This window comes from Sardina pilchardus, chromosome 15 (assembly GCF_963854185.1).
Source record: "Sardina pilchardus chromosome 15, fSarPil1.1, whole genome shotgun sequence".
Taxonomy (NCBI): domain Eukaryota; kingdom Metazoa; phylum Chordata; class Actinopteri; order Clupeiformes; family Clupeidae; genus Sardina; species Sardina pilchardus.
The window spans coordinates 14782505-14794488 of record NC_085008.1 but is presented as its reverse complement, the minus strand read 5'-3'; the positions used below and the strand labels follow the sequence as shown (position 1 = coordinate 14794488).

General features: G+C 42.4%; 1 protein-coding gene across 2 annotated transcripts in view; it reads left to right on the top strand.

Moving 5' to 3' along the window:
• Positions 1–4845: 4845 nt before the first annotated feature.
• insrb (insulin receptor b) overlaps positions 4846–11984 on the top strand; it is an 84357-nt gene continuing 77218 nt past the window's right edge. For both annotated transcript variants that reach the window (XM_062556102.1, XM_062556100.1), the window contains exon 1: positions 4846–6111. In XM_062556102.1, coding sequence (XP_062412086.1) covers positions 6033–6111 — 79 coding nt within the window. In that variant the 5' untranslated portion in view covers positions 4846–6032. The remainder of the gene's footprint in view (positions 6112–11984) is intronic.

Sequence of the window (11984 nt, the reverse complement as noted above, 5' to 3'; positions counted from 1 at the left end):
GGAGCAGTGCTTCCTGTACAGCCTGGTGTGAAAATGTCAGGCTTTCTGTAAAAACGGCGCTACACAGTAAAGGTCAGTGTCCATAGCCTAAGAGATGGCCTTTGTTCTACTCACATTTTGCTACGTGAGTTTAAATGTCTTTGTCATGCCAGCCATATTGGAGAAGAAAAAAAACACATACAGTGGAATGAAACTGCGTTTCTCAAAATAAAATACGGCATGTTTATATTCTGAAAATATTTTTTACAAATACTCTTAAAGGGAGCTTGAAATCACTTTGCAGACCTTCCATATCTGTCTATTTAATCTATTGCTTCATCACTACACTGACTCTGTTAAGTGGACAGTGTTTGAGATCAACACGAGACATTCAATAAACCTGCAAACAGTCAATATATCAGATGTGCCTGTTACATCTCATAGCCTTAATGGATCAGAGATGCTTTCAAAAAGTCACAACTTAAGTTGTCAAGTGAAGACAAGTCTCCGACATGTATGCCCATTGATTGATATTGCACTGTGCAACGCTGACTGATTATAAATGGTGCTATATTGATGCCAAGATATTGATGTTTCACTGAGCCAATGAATTTTTCATTGTGATGCTTTAGATGACACATGGGTAACTTTTTGAGCGATGCTGCAGGGCAACCACATGACTAGTATAGTTCTCAAGAAACTTGAGCTTGGTGTGAGAGGTAGTGTATTGTGTGTGTGTGTGTGTGCAACCTACAAACAGATCAAATTTGTAGGCCAGGCTTTTCACCTCGCGTACCCCCAAGAAGCAGCTTGTGTACTACCGGTGCTGCACATGCCACAGTGTGGGAATCTCTGATGTAGAGTAAAGGAATCAGTGCTAACTTACTTGTTTATTACTACTGACTTATGGCCTCCATGCATTTTAGATGTACAAGATTTGGTGGTGATATCTGCTGCTCATTATTAAAAGGAGGACATTGAAACTAATTGCTTGCTCTCTTCCGTTTTTGATCAGAGCTCATACAATACACAAGAGCAGCAAGAGGAAAGGGAGATTCATTTAATGCTTTGGCTGATTTGTTTACCGGATTTCTCTGGGGAGTCATTTTGTCTCTGAAAAACACAAACATTGGGGTTTTGTTATGTTGGATTTACTTGGCTAAAAGGTCTGCCCATAAAATTGCCATTTCTCTCTGCTGTTGCCTCAGTAACAGGGGATGAAGCCACAAGCAGCACATGCCACAGAGAACTACCAGGCCGGAATCTACCAACTCCTCTACTTTCTCATTTGGTTCAGACTGCTATTTAAAGAGACCTCGGTAAGAGAATGGTATCAGTTGTTTTGCTGGGCTTCAGTTGTGTATTGTGAATGCATGATATAACCAACTTTGCTCAGTAATAAAAGTAATTATTTAAGATAGTCACATTCTCACAGACAAAGTTTGACGGATATTGAAATTGTGTTTCCTGCAAACATGTGTACTGATTCCAAGCTTGTGGTGTTCCTGCCCAGATGACTTTGACCCGACCTCGACTCCTCTCAACAAACACCGGATGACGCTGACACATCCTCTGTGGAAGGGGATTGAACAGCCAGCAGCACTACACTCCAATCATTGATAAAGCTAATCCCCCCACCATTACCCCCACCCCATCCCCACCCCCACCCAGGCTGACTGGGTCCAGCATCGCTGTGAGAACAGTGAGAACAGGAGGAAAACAGACCCGAGAGTGCAATCAAGCCGCTGATAAACTCTGCTGTGTCTTTCACATGGGAACGCAAAAAAAAGGCGAGAGCCCTTGAAAATATAAGGCGTGGGGTCAAGTGTCCTTCTGTGGGAGATGGGAAAGGGCGGTGTCCGAGAGACCACAGCCGAAGTTGGTCTGTTTTCTCTGATAGAGGGTTAACGTAGTATCACGTTCACACATGGTGGTGTTTGTTTACCTCAGGCTTAGAGTAGGAGTAAAAGAATATGTGGTGTTCTACGTGGTGGTGATAACAGTATAGCCTGAGTGTCCTCAAGTTTATTTCAATTAAAACATCCACTGAAAAGTCTGTTGTCATTTAGAGACCACAAGGTATACAGCACATAATTAAAACATAGATAGCCTATTTGTAAATTCTCTTTGGGGCACATCTTGTTATTGCAAATCCTCTTCCTTCCACAAGAGGGCAGATTGGGACCTGTCTGGTAACATTAGTGGGTCACTGGGTCCACAGGTGGAGCTGTCTCACTGATTAGGATAGATATTTTATGAATTACAGGTGTGTTGGCTGCCAGGCAGTGTTATAGGATGACCATTTGCATCATAGAGTGAATAATCACTGCTTGGTATCAGCCAAGATGTTCTCTGGAGGGGGGTTTAGAGATCCTCTCATTGGCTTAATAACGTTGGTCATCACACCATGCGCAGATTAATGTTTCATTTGGCCACAGCTTTTCCCTGGTAACCTTGAGTCACAACTACCAGCTAAACGGAACAGCGGATTTGCAGTCCAACAAACAAACTGTTGCGGCAGAGTATTCTACTTATCATGACGGAAGAGATTTAATGCCATCGCGTCTGACTCAGTTTTGCTTCCATTGGCTTATTTGGGCTGTTCTTTACTGTTGCCATATAGCCTACAGTTACTAAATATATTGACAGGTGATAGGCTATACTCAACTGGCTATTTGAATTTGGCAATATTTAGTTATGATGAGTCTGTGAGGAGTAGTCTGCAATTATGAAATGTGCCCAAATCGTTATATTGGCAATGATCATTCAAGACAAAACTATGAATATAATTACTTGTCATGCATGGCAGCAAAATAACTTTCTTACTTCCTCATCTCACAATTGTCTAAGATGAAATTCTTTGCTTTTCCCCTCCAAGCTGAACATGGAAATAGTGAATATCCTGCCTGTTCCTATTTGTTTGACGCACAGGATGCAGCACACCTGATGCCAACATCTATAACGGATGGTGCTGAGTGCTGGAACACGACAACAAGTCAACAGCCTATAGCGGGTGAACACACTGGGCACTGTGCCTGTCATGTCTGACATGCCTGCTGGCTTTCTGTTTTACCCTGAACGTCTGCCATCAAATGCCTTCTGTACTCTACCGACGAGCATATATGGGAAATCAGCTTCCACATTTGCTTCCCGGTTAGCAGGGTTTATCAAAGATGTTTATAACATTACAATGGAACTATGCCGATGATATTTATGCACACTAGACGTGCAGAAAAATGGACTGTGCTTACAAGTCTAAACCTACAAGACGTGAGAATCTATTGTGCACTGACAATTACTCCCCCCCTCCCCCGTTGATGGCACAGGCACTACAGCATCAATGAGAACATGAAGTGCTTAAGGGTGTGTTCCCAACCTCAGGAGCAGTTTAAGGAGGATAATCTCAGAACGTTTTGTCTGCAAGTGTATTTTAGTTGATGGGCCTCAGACCCTGAGGCGCAATTAATTGTGACATAAAAGAGAGCTTCCTGTTCCTCTTGCTACCTAATTTCAGATCCTTCCTCAACAACAGAGAGTGGATCAGAACTCCTGTTCAAATAAACAAAGAGAAATAATGATTAAAAATGGAAGATAGTTCACAGCAGGAGAGACTAATTTATTGCATGACCTTTATTAAATCAAATGCCGCCTAGATGGCAAATCCACTCAACTAGCACTTCCTGATTGATTGATTATTTGATTTGTGGGGGAATCACTTTCAGCCTGTCCAGTACAGAAGTGGGGTCAATTACTTGACTCAAGATTTATCTGATTGCAGATGCATTCTCTTCTTAATGGGAGCATAACACCTATGAATTACAGAATTACCTGCAACCATCAGTCTCAGCTCAGCTTTTGTCAAATGTTTCAGCAATGTGTTTCAGCCTTATGCCAATATGGCATGATGCAGAATACGGCACATGCAATTGTCGGCCTATACAGTGCCATCTATTGTGCATAAGATGAACTGTACATCTGCAGTACGTCTATCTGAAGTCTGAGAAATTCCCTGACTCTTTTCTCTTTTCACACATTTTTTTCACACTATGCATTCAGGTGGTGCTTGGTGTTCTTTGTCTCATTTTCTGTTTTGTTATTATGCTTCATCGCAATGGGTAGACATTAAATGTGTCGATATAGGCCTACATTTTAACAATTGTATATTTCAGAAATGCTAGCCCTATAACACAAATCAATAGCACTATAAAAATAAAGGGCATTTTGTGTCTCAAGCTGATGAAAAATGTTGTGTTAAAGAGGACAGAGGAGTGGAATATATTGACAGCATCACTGAATGAAAGTAGTCTTGTTCTAAGACAATCATTAGAACCTTGAAACTTGTATGTGAATAGGCTACTGGAGAAATAATCATACCTTGCTCTGCAAAACATTATTTGCTCTTTGGCCATAGGTCTACTTTAGGCTAGCCTAAATATAAATGTAAATATCATGTCCTGTTCAGGATCACAACAGCAAATATTTGCCTTGAATCTGCCCTTCTCTGCTGAATGGAAAAATAGTAGGCTAAAATAATTAGGCCCTACTTTACTTTAAAAACTACACAGATCTGCATTTTTTTTTTTAAATTGTAAATATTGAAATAGTAAATGAGAGGAAATTATGCATTTAGGCTAACCAAAAATCGAGAAACTCACTAGTTGACCTGCATAAGCCTATCAATGAACATTTTTGCCAGTCGAGCACACAGAATACTCATATGGATTTTTATATCCAGACCACTCCAATCCGTGTTTTGAACTGTCTCCTAGGAGAATCCGCTCCATATTTTCCACCATCCCACGTATCTATTCCAGCTGACTGGCAGTAGGCTACTTGTTTACTGAGGGGAGAGACAGAGAGGGGGAACCTGAGAGAGAGGAACCTCTGACGGGTCGAGCGAAGTTTTCTCTTCTTTTCGGCTATCCTCACGCCAATAAGTTTGTTTACTTAGCCATCCTGAATCCTGCAGACGACATTGAACGTGTGTTGATCGTCAAACCAAAAGCCTCGTTTGTTTCAGATTAGCTGGGGCTATTTGCTGATCCGAGGAATCAGGGGCTACAGCGTGGAGTTTTAACACTTGAAAGCATTGTGGTGGAAGCTGCTGCTTCTCCGTGGAGGCTACCCTTTTTCGAGGGGTGCAGTTTGTCTAGCCAAGGCTAAATGACGTTTTGATAGTTGTTTTCGTCTATCACGCCGGAGCAGACTGCTTTTTTGCGGATTTATATGAACGTCGATTCATATTGTAGGGAAACTCGTCGCGGTTTTCCTGTACGCGTGCTCTAAAGGGGATATTGGAATGTATTCATTTTCCCATTCGCATTTCTTCAAGGGCGAACTTCTGGTGATAGAACGGAGAGGGGGAAGACTTGGCAGTGCATGAAACACCAGCGACCTGTGGATTAAAGCCAGCTCGGCCAACCCTTCTGAGTCTTGGGTCAATATCTGTGTCCAGCAGGACAGCGTTGTTGTGGAACCAGGACATAATGATATGTGGCTGATCAATTAGGTCGTCACATTGCGCCATTGGACGTGAAGATAGTAGCTCGCATTCTAACTGTCCACTTTTATTTCAACTGGAATTTTCTAACTGGTACCTCATCATTCATGGTATGAGCAGCTCCCAAATAGTACCCCTTCGGGTACCTCATTACTAGCGGTGTGGGATTTCTCTTCGAAACGAGGGACTTCGGAAACTTAAGCCGATGTGGAATATGACCAATGATTATTTACAATGAAGATTTTCGTTTGCATATTTTTGGTCAGAACCCAAGATCACGTCATTTAGGCTAATGTTCAATTCATTTTGCGGCGCAGAACAAAGTTGGACAACTAGACGTTTTGGATTTACATTCAACCACGTTGGACCCCTGGTCCTTCGGGGGACTTTGTAAAGTTTTGAATAGCCGTTTTGAATTTTTTTTAAGTGATACATATATTTTTCACTTTCATCTTTTTGATATCTTTTTCAACTGAGACGCTGATCATTATATTAGGCTAACTAGCCTACCCTGCACAGATTTTGAGCTCAGAAAAGCAGTTTTACAGTCACGATGCGTCTAGAAATGTCAGCAGTAATTTTGGTAACTTTTGTCTACGTCTTGAGCCACTGTGGGTCAATACATGGAGAGAGTAAGTATGCCTGTTAATAACTTTCATTAATTGTTGCCTACCCCATATTAATTACATTGCAATGGACTATTCAATCATGTGAACAGGTTACCTGTAGCATATGACAGGCTATAGCTCATCTTATTTATTGCTTCTGGAAAATGTGTAGGCTATTTAATTATTTGCTTATCAGTAACGAGTATTAACCTACTACCATTGACATGTCTGAGCTGCCTTTTATTATTTTTTTCCAACGCTTGCCCTTTTGGTCTCGTGGTAAAGCATTACAAAAAGCATGCAGAGAAGGCATACAGAAGGGAAATAATCAATAAGGAGCTTGCTCCCCACCCCTCGACTTTTCAGATATGTTTTTTTGTGAAGTTGCAGATAAGTCCCCCGCCCCCCTCTTAAAAACATTACGGAGGCCTGGTACTGTACGTGAGCCTGCAGCCAGATTAGCTCTCGTCACCGGACTCGGGTGGTCTGTGGCGGCGGATCTAAACTGGAAGTCGCAGGATTTGCTCGCACGCCTAGGCCTCTTCCTGCGGCGACTTTTGCAACACTCCTCACGTTGTATTGGAAACGTAAACAAATTTAGCCAACGTTAAGAAGATTCCAAGATCCCATAAGTGGTGGATTAGCCTACATACTACCAATGCCTTACTGGTGCCCTGTCTTTTCTTGTGGTCGGCTTCATAAACCCGATCTGAAACCAAAGCGTGGCGTTTAGAGAAATTGTTGGAAATTATAAGCTGATTGTATTCCAAGTCATGACCATGCGTGGCAGACGATATGACTGGAACAGTGATCTAGACCAGCTTTAGAATAGGCAAAGTAAGGGTACATCGCGATTTCTGTCAGAAAACTAGAATATCAAGAGTCTGTTACGTGTTGCAAATCAAACATTGAGGTACATCAAATACACTATTGTACGTTACCCTATTGTCTTTGCCCCATTACAAATGCACCGCTAGACTCGTCATGTTAGAGTATGCAATCTTCTCCAATAATAAAATTAAATACGAATGCATTTATTTACATTCAGTAACGAAAATCTTGAGTCAGTCATGAGCACTTGGTTTATTTCTAGATTTGGGACGCTGAAATTAAGATATATTGTAGTCCACTGTAGTAAAATGTAACAATGTAGTAGTAGGCAGTTGCTCTGGATTCTGACTGAATTTAGGTGTGGTAAGACAACAGGCCTAATTGAACATTGATTTCAAATTAAAATGAAAATGAATAATAATAATAATAATAATAATAATAATAATAATATATGTTATGCTGCAGGAATTTCAGACTCAAATGAAACCCTTGTGACAATATTTTGTTATATATATTTGCCAATTTTATGCTTTAAATGTCAGGCCATACACTTGCAGTATTGGCTATGAGAAACTCAGTAACCAGTAGGTTGTTGATAAAATGAAGTGCACCAATAAAGGCACATGGAGTTTGTAAGGTGTGTCATTATTGGGAAACCGGAACATGAGTGGAGTAGAAGGAAGTTGTTTTCATCTAATGATCACACAAGCTTGAACTCACACACTTCCTTGTTTACAGATGAATATCTGACAATTTTGCCACTGAGCTGTAGAATGTAGTGTAAGCTAGTGTTCTTAGCCAGTTGCAGAAATAATTGTGCATAGTGACAAAGCAGGATCTGTCATTTAGCAATGTTTATCTTTCTTTCATAATAGCACAGCACATCTAAAGTTTCATTCTGATTCACTATGCCTGAGAATTTCACCAAAACAACTCACCGCATGTATGAGAGTGAATGATTTCACATTCTGCAATAGAAAACTAACAAATCCTTCTCTTTCTATTGGGTGGTAAACGTTTGTCCACCTGCTGGATTAGAATAAGATGCATTGTTATATCTGCTTACTTCTCTGATTTCTGTGCCATGACATGAACCTGTTTCTTTGACTGCATAACAACCACACTAAGAGGGAGTCATGCCATTCTCCATACGTAGCAAACGGCACACCAGTTGCTCCCGTGTTTGAAATATGTTTATGCACTTTCAGGAAATATTTTGCCATGAGTTCCGTGCCTTACTTGGCATTCTTTACCGATAAGAGCAGGTCAATTAAGAACCTGTAGGGTTGTTTTTCTATCTCACAGTTAAGTTTGCTTAAACATGGCTGGATTCCTGATATAGATCCTTGTGTATGACATGCACTTGAGTCATAGCCTGTTTGGAGCCACAAGGAAATGTTTTAAAGTCCTCCTCATTCAGCAAGCAGATGTGCTACAAACACCACCGGCTGCTTAACGAGACAGTTACGAACATGTTTGAGGACCTGTGTGACGGCATTCATGCTCATAAAAATAAAGCGTAGCCAGATTTGGTGAAATCCTTTTTGGTTCTGTGCAGTAATTCCTGTTGTTTTTCCATCTGATATAATAAACCAGGCAAAAAAAAAAAAGGCAATGTATTAATGACCATTGTCAGTGCAAAGTGCCTTGTTACATTTCCATTAAAGGATTTAATGGGGATTGCTCATTGTCCCAGAATATTATGAAATATTTTGGATTGGGGCCACTAGCTTGTGTTTGTGAACGGCTCTGTTTGGGATCCTCAGGCACTTACCAGATCACAGTGGCATTCTTCCCATCAGGCTTTGCGTGTGGAATGTGTTTGAAGTGGCCCACCCTGTAGGTACTCTTGCAGTTGGGGTAGGGGGTTAGGGGGGTGGGAGGGGGTTAAGATCAGCTCACTGTCTCACTGCATGGCTCTTGAGTGACCCTTCTGTCTCCCAGGTCACGCATCTCCTCATTTGCAATGTGGCATGTGAACACCAAGTTCTCCTGAAGTCTCAGAGGTGGCCTTTCTCACTCCGCACAGCTTTTTTTATATTTTGTTTTGTTTTACTTTTGGTGTTTTTTTTTTTTTTCCGTCCGTGCTACTGTGTAGAGTGAGGTTGATCTTCAAGCTGTGTGTGTGTGGTGGTGTGAGCATGAGTAGAACAAGCAAACTCCAACTCTAAAAGGAGGAGCCTTTTAAATTGTGTTGATGTGAACTAAATGGTCGTTCCTCAAGTGAAGAGGTGAATGATTCACATGTAGCTCTCAAATGTGATGTGTGTAAATGCAGACCTGGCTGCTTGACAGATAGTCACAGCATGTGTCGGCCAACCATTTTTGTTTAATCTGGCTCCAAGTTAAGAAGTAAGTGTTGTGGAAAACTGTAGAATGCATTGAGGTCATTCTCCTAGGACAGCTGTTGCTTGTGAACAGTTGAACCATGTGTTGATGCTCAGAGTATGCTAGTATCTACTGGCTTCTTAAGAATGACCGTAGATGTCTGACCATGTTTGGTTCCATTCCACTGGGTGCCAAAGGAAGTTTGGTTGCTCTTCGTGTTCAGTGAAATACAAACTGTAAACAAGTGACTTTCTGTTATGAGGTTTGCTAATGCATGTCAGTCACAACCACTTACATTTCACTTCAGAGACCTCTTAATGCCATGTTTTGGTATTAGGGATTTCATTGTAGTATTCAGTTGTCAAAGTTGAACTGGTTCTAAATGATATCCTAACAATGTAGTCTGACAATTCAACTACCTGAATTTTTTTCACATTTCACAATTTTGTTTGGACCTATCGCCTCTGTAGCACTTTAACCTCCCAGAGTCAATATCCCAACATTTGCTTAACAGAATGTTTGTGTGAGAGGTGGAATCTGATGTTTTGTCCCTAGGCAATACTTTGTCTGGATAAATCAGTACCAGTATATGATTCACTCTTAAACATGCAAGGCGCATGTTTAATGATTCTGACGCCAACTTAATTTCTGATCCTGATGAGATGATTTAGAAAGTGCTATTGCTGGGCTGTTACAGTACAACTGAACCATTTGATTTGATGGGCTTGTTGCTGTTTGGATCCGTCCTATTTTAACGGTCAGTGACCTCATGCCAAAAATCCCACCTTAAGCCATGTTGGTAATGCTGGGATCAGTTGTGGCTGTGTTGGAAGCTCTTGTGGCCAAAGTAACAGTGGTAATAATGGTGAGGGGGTTGTCTGCAGTGTGTGTGTGTGTGTCTGTGTGTGTGTCTGTGAGTGTACTTGTGTATGCCTTATGGAGGCTCGCCGGTCCAAGCTCCAGTGGCTGATGGGTTAAATGTATTTTAAGGACTGTCATATGACCGAAAACCAGACCTTTGACTCATAGCCCACTTTGAGTTGTTAATCACCACTTGCTGGTTGAGCTGTGTACAGGAGAGGTCCTCGCGAGCGAGGCAGGATTGATAGGCGCAGTAAAACGTTGGGAGACCTTAACGCGGAAACGAACGAACAAACGACGGGATGGAACGGGTCATAAAAATTCATGCCATTTGCATTTTGTCTGTCGAAGGGCTAAATGCGGAGTGCTGTGGGGTGGCATAAACAGCTCTGTGTGGGGTTGGTCATCATCGGGGGGCCTGACGGCACTCCCAACAGGCTATGGCTGCGGTAGTGGTGCCGATTAGGGCCAAAATTAATACGGTCTCATTTGCATGTCTCCCTCTCCTCTCCGGACAGCAAGCCTCTGCGCTGCTGTAGGTTTGGGTTTGGAAGCCGTTACCAGACCTGTGAGAGCATTCATAAAATCTGTGTGATGCTCAGCCCTATTCTGGCAGTAAACCTTTCAGCAAGGTTAAAGGGGTGGCTGCAATTTGTTTCATCTTGTGGTAAGGAGTGAAGATGAAGTTTACTTCTCCTGGCCATTTATCAGTCGTTATGTTGACGGAAAGTCAAGTAGTAGAAAGTAAAGGAAAGTTTTGGAGACCGTTTTCAAGTGAAGATGTGCATTTTGGACTGTATAATGATTAATAGGATTTTGGTGAAAAGTATTGAACAATTAGATTTTAATGTAATGACCAAAGAGTCAGAAAATCTGTACAAACCACCTTAATTTGAAGAACTCAAGATGATTAATTCTTCTTGTTCTCGCTTTGCCTCTGAGAGGTGTCATGTTAGCGCCGCTTCTTGTGGCACGGTTGAGCTCCCATCCATCGATGACTGGCTGGTGGCTCTTGGCTGTGAGGATTGTCTGTCTGTGTATTTTTAGCTCCTAACAGAGGGGAGCTGAGACACAAAGGAGCATCCCAACCCCTCCCTCCCCACCCCCATACCTCCCGCGCCACACTCGCCACCGCCCCACCTCTCTCTCCCAGCATCCTCCCTCCACGCCCCGCCGCGTCGCCTGGCCGACGGTCAGCATGGCCACCGGCCCTGGCGCCGGTGCTGCACGTAGCCGTGCGAGGTCAGGGAGTTCGGCGTTGTCTGGCCTTTTTTTTTTTTTTTGCCGTGTGTGTTTTTTGTTTGCCGAACCGCAGATGTTTGCATGGGCACATAAAAATCCCTGCTTTCCTTGTAATGGCACACAGTGTCCACTCTCAGTGGCCCGGCCAATCCCTCGCTATGCCAGGCAGGTTTTTTTTTTTTCATCCTGTTTGTTCATCGGCTCCGAAGGTGCGAACAGCAGCCATTTAGCACCCGTTCCATATCCCATCTCCACTCATCTCGGCCCCTACTGTGATGTTCCGTCTGCGGACCTGCAAATCAGCGTCTGACACTTGGAACCCGTCACTCAGCCATGGTTTCTAATAAAGCTGCCAGCGGTCCTTTGCTTTTCTGAAAGAAAGCCGAGAGCAGCAGTTGAGCAGAGTGCTCTTGGGTTTTTTTTTTCATACAATGAAATGAGTGGCTGGAGAGTGTTTAGTGTTTCAGGCCTAAAGAACCTTTTGTTTTGCTTCAACCCCAAAGAGACCTGCTTGCTGCCTGGGTGTCTGTGCAATGATGTTAAAACACTGTGGGTTTCAAAAAGAGAATGGGGAAAGAAGACGTTATTAGAGGCAATAAAATGTCTTCAGCCCCAAAAGCAAAGTCAATTAAGAA